The sequence below is a fragment of the Parasteatoda tepidariorum genome, chromosome 10, assembly GCF_982258835.1.
Source record: "Parasteatoda tepidariorum strain Cologne lab strain chromosome 10, Ptep-v5.0, whole genome shotgun sequence".
NCBI classification, from domain to species: Eukaryota; Metazoa; Arthropoda; class Arachnida; order Araneae; family Theridiidae; genus Parasteatoda; species Parasteatoda tepidariorum.
Window position 1 is genome coordinate 84,824,686 of NC_141764.1, and position 3,907 is coordinate 84,828,592.

The 3,907-nt window shown below is 38.0% G+C and overlaps 1 protein-coding gene across 1 annotated transcript; it reads left to right on the forward strand.

Moving 5' to 3' along the window:
- Nucleotides 1-1,519: 1,519 nt before the first annotated feature.
- Nucleotides 1,520-3,217, forward strand: LOC139427314 (uncharacterized). Its single transcript, XM_087152866.1, has 2 exons — nt 1,520-2,498; nt 2,592-3,217. Exons 1-2 carry the CDS (start codon nt 1,520-1,522, stop codon nt 3,215-3,217), a joined length of 1,605 nt encoding a protein of 534 aa, XP_087008992.1.
- Nucleotides 3,218-3,907: the final 690 nt, after the last annotated feature.

Consider the following 3,907-nt stretch of genomic DNA (forward strand, 5'->3'; position numbering starts at 1 on the left):
AACTGACTACTTGCTGTTTATCGCCGTCTGACAAGAGCATTATTTGACAAGAGCATTTACATTAGTCCAGCGAGGGCGCATTAAAAATCAATCGAGGGCGCCGCGTTGCCTACCCCTGGTTTAGATGAAGGAAAGAGGTGTCGAATCATGGGGAGGCTAGAAGCAAACTAATCTTAATTGCAGATTTGTAGAGAGTTCAATTTAACACCCAGCGTAGTGTATAATATCTGAAAAAAGTTCCAGGATACCAGATCCATCGAGAGAAATCAGGGCAAAGTAGTCCAAAAGCCACGATGACCAGGGAAGATCGCCATTTGTCCATTATATAGCGAGGCGTAACAGAGGGGCTACAGCTTCGCAGCTCTCTTGTGACTTGTATGCAGCCACAGGAGCCCGTGTATCAAGGGTGACTGTTCCAAACGATTTCATGAGAGAGGGTTGCTTGCAAGAAGACCCGCTGTTTGCGTCCCGCTCATTTCTACGAACAGGAGAGTCCGTTTAGCATGCCACAGAGAGCCTACAGATTGAAGCATGGGTCAATGGGCAACCGTTCTCTTCCCTGATGAGTCCCGGTTCAGCCTAAACACCGATTCTCGCCGTATGTTTATACGGAGAGAATCAGGGACCATCTACCTATCCCCCAATGTTTACAAAATTGACCATTATGACTGCGTAGGTTTAATGGTCTGGTGTGAAATATTATGTGCTTATGCGCAGCCTATTTTTGTTCCTATTTAAAGATGGCAACGAGAAGTTTTTTTGGTGATTGCCATGGTAAGTTTAGAATGAAAATAATAGTTTTGAGAGAGTTTAAGATTTGTCTTTTGAATTTTCGGCGATTCTGTAATTTTGTTGTAAATAAATCTTCCTTTTTATAATAAACGTAATAGTAGAGGTTTCTTGATTATTTGATTCGAAGTCTTTCTTTGAGGTCATCTTTTGATTTTGTGTATTTTTTTGACATATGGCGTCCGCGACAGGACTTTGAATTTCTGTTGAGATTTTAGAAAACGACTATTACTGAATCTGAGTGAAAATGGAAGTATTGAAACAAGTGAGAACACAGCATCGTAGATTGTTTACTGAGTCATGCAATGATTTTGCAAAAATTGAGACTGAAATGAACGATGAAGAGAAATTGTTGAAATTAAGAATCATATCAGAAAAAGGTAAGCAATTACTTATATCTGAAGAAAATGTAAGAACTGAGTTGTTTTCGGAAGTTCGAGATGAAAAAGAAATTGATAAAGAAATAGATGATTCCGAATCTTATATTGATAAAATTAGAGTTTTTGATATTAAATTGGAAAATTTACTTTATTCTATTTCTGAAAAACGTAATATGTCCGTTACTAGTCATTCAGTTGCTGGTCCGACTAATTTGCAGTATCCAAAGATTAAGCTTCCAGTCTTTGATGGAAATTTGAAAAACTGGCTCAGTTTTTGGTGCCAATTTGAGAAAATTGACGAAGATTAGAATATTGGCGACCATGATAAATTTCTTTATTTATCGCAATCCATGTTAAAAGGATCACCTGCTGATGAACTTTTAAAGAGTTTTCCACCGAGTGGAGAGAGTTATAAAACTGCACTTAATCAACTTAAAATTAGATATGGAAAGGATGAATTGCTGATTCAAGTGTATGTGAGAGAGTTATTAGCTTTAGTATTACAGAAGCAAAGCAAATCAGAGAAATCTCTGCGGAAACTTTATGATCAAATTGAGTCAAAACTTCGATCACTAGAAGTGTTAGGAGTAACAAGAGAAAAATATGCTGCAATGTTGTTTCCTCTAGCCGAGTCATCAATTCTGGAGGAAACACTCAAAGCGTGGGAAAGATATCGGACTATAAATAAGCGGTCAATTGCTCATGTTGTTCCAAATGTTGAAGGAGCTGAACCAACTACCAAGACTGACTTGGATACTTCGCTAGAGTTCTTAGATGGAGAAGTGGAGGCTGAAGAGAGAGTGAACATGGCATCTCAATCCTTCGTGAGAGGTATAGATGATAGTGAGAAACGAAGAATTCCTACGAACGGTAGATTCCAGTTGAAACAAAAATTTGGTAAATCTGCACAAGTACCTTCCACTTCTGAATTGCTTACTTCACCATATGAAAAGAGAAAGTGCCTTTTTTGTGAAAACCAGCACAATTCTTGGGATTGTGAATATGCAAAAAATTGGAGTTTAAATGATAGAGAAACTGCTGTTGCAATATCACGTTGTTGTTTCTTATGCTTACGACCAGGGCACAGAGTAATAAATTGCAGACGGAAACCATGCTTTAATTGTGGAAAAAAGCACAACATACTTCTTTGCAGAGGAGTTGCGGCCAGTAATGAATTTCAAAACCCAGAGAGTGAAGCAACCGAGAATGTCGTTGGCGATAACGTCTTAACTAGCCAATCACTTCATTCTGAAGTTTTATTACAGACTCTAGTCCTGCGCATAAGAAATGGAAATAAAGACAAACTTGTGAGAGCTATCATTGATACAGGCTCTGAGAGAACATATATTACGTGAGACGTCATCAAATATTTGGGTAAAGAGAAATGCGGAGAAATTAAGTTAGTACATAAATTATTTGGAGGTGTATCATCAGGTGAGAAGTATCATTCTCAATACAAAGTTACTTTAGCGAATATTGATAACAAATTTAATTGCAAAGTACTTTGTTTAGATCAACCAGTGATTTGTGATTATGTCAAACGCATCCCATATGGTCCGTGGATAAAGGAGTTGAATGAATATGGAATATGTGTGAATGATACTGAGTATAGTTCACTAGGAGTATCTAATGACGTCAAATTATTACTTGGAGCTGATGTGGCCGGCAAGCTTCTCACAGGCAATGTAAAATGTTTGATTGAAGGTCCTGTTGCCGTTGAGTCACATCTAGGGTGGACTCTTATGGGGAAGATACCTATAAGTGATGTTGCTGTGACGACAAATTCCTCTCTTTCATTGCTTTTGACTGAAGCATCTGTGAATCAACTGTGGTCATTGGATGTTTTGGGAATCATTGATCCATCTGCGGTGAAGGCAGAGTTGCAAAGAGCTACACAAGAGTACTTTTTGGAGACAATCAGACTAGATGTAGAAAACCGTTTTGTGGTTAGCATGCCTTGGCTGGAAGATCATCCTCCATTGCCAACCAACTATGACCTGGAGTATAAAAGATTGAATTCGACTGTCAACCGCCTTAAATCGCAGTAGATTTGTAAAGAGTATGAGCAAGTGTTTAATGAATGGATGGAGGAGGGAATAATAGAAGAAGTAAAGGATAATTGTGAGGAAAATGTACACTACCTACCTCATCGTGCAGTTATAAAACCGAATAGCACCACCAAAATTAAACCCGCATTTGATGCTTCATCTAAAGCCAAAGGTTTTCCAAGTTTAAATCATTGCTTAGAGAAGGGTGAAAATCTTATTGAATTGATACCAAGTATTTTGATGCGGTTTTGGACTGAGAGAATTGGTGTCGTTTCAGACATACGTAAAGCCTTCTTACAAATCGGACTTACTGAAACTGATAGGAATTACTAAAGATTTTTATGGCTTAGTGATACAGGCTTAAAGATTTACAGGCATTGCAGGGTAGTATTTGGAGTAACCCGTAGCCCGTTTTTGCTGTCCTCAACTATCAAATACCTCCTGTTGAATATTTTGAAAGAAATAAGGGAACAAAAGGCTACTTATCCTGAATATGTTGTACAAAAACTAATGAAAAGTTTTTATGTAGACAATTGTGTCACGAGTGTCAAGGATATAGAAGAATTGAATATGTTTGAAAGAGTTGCTACTGAAATAATGGCAAGTAGAAAATTCGATCTTAGAGGGGGGGAGTACACCGACTTAAGCGAGGAAAATTCACAGCCACCTACAAATGTTCTTGGTATGAGT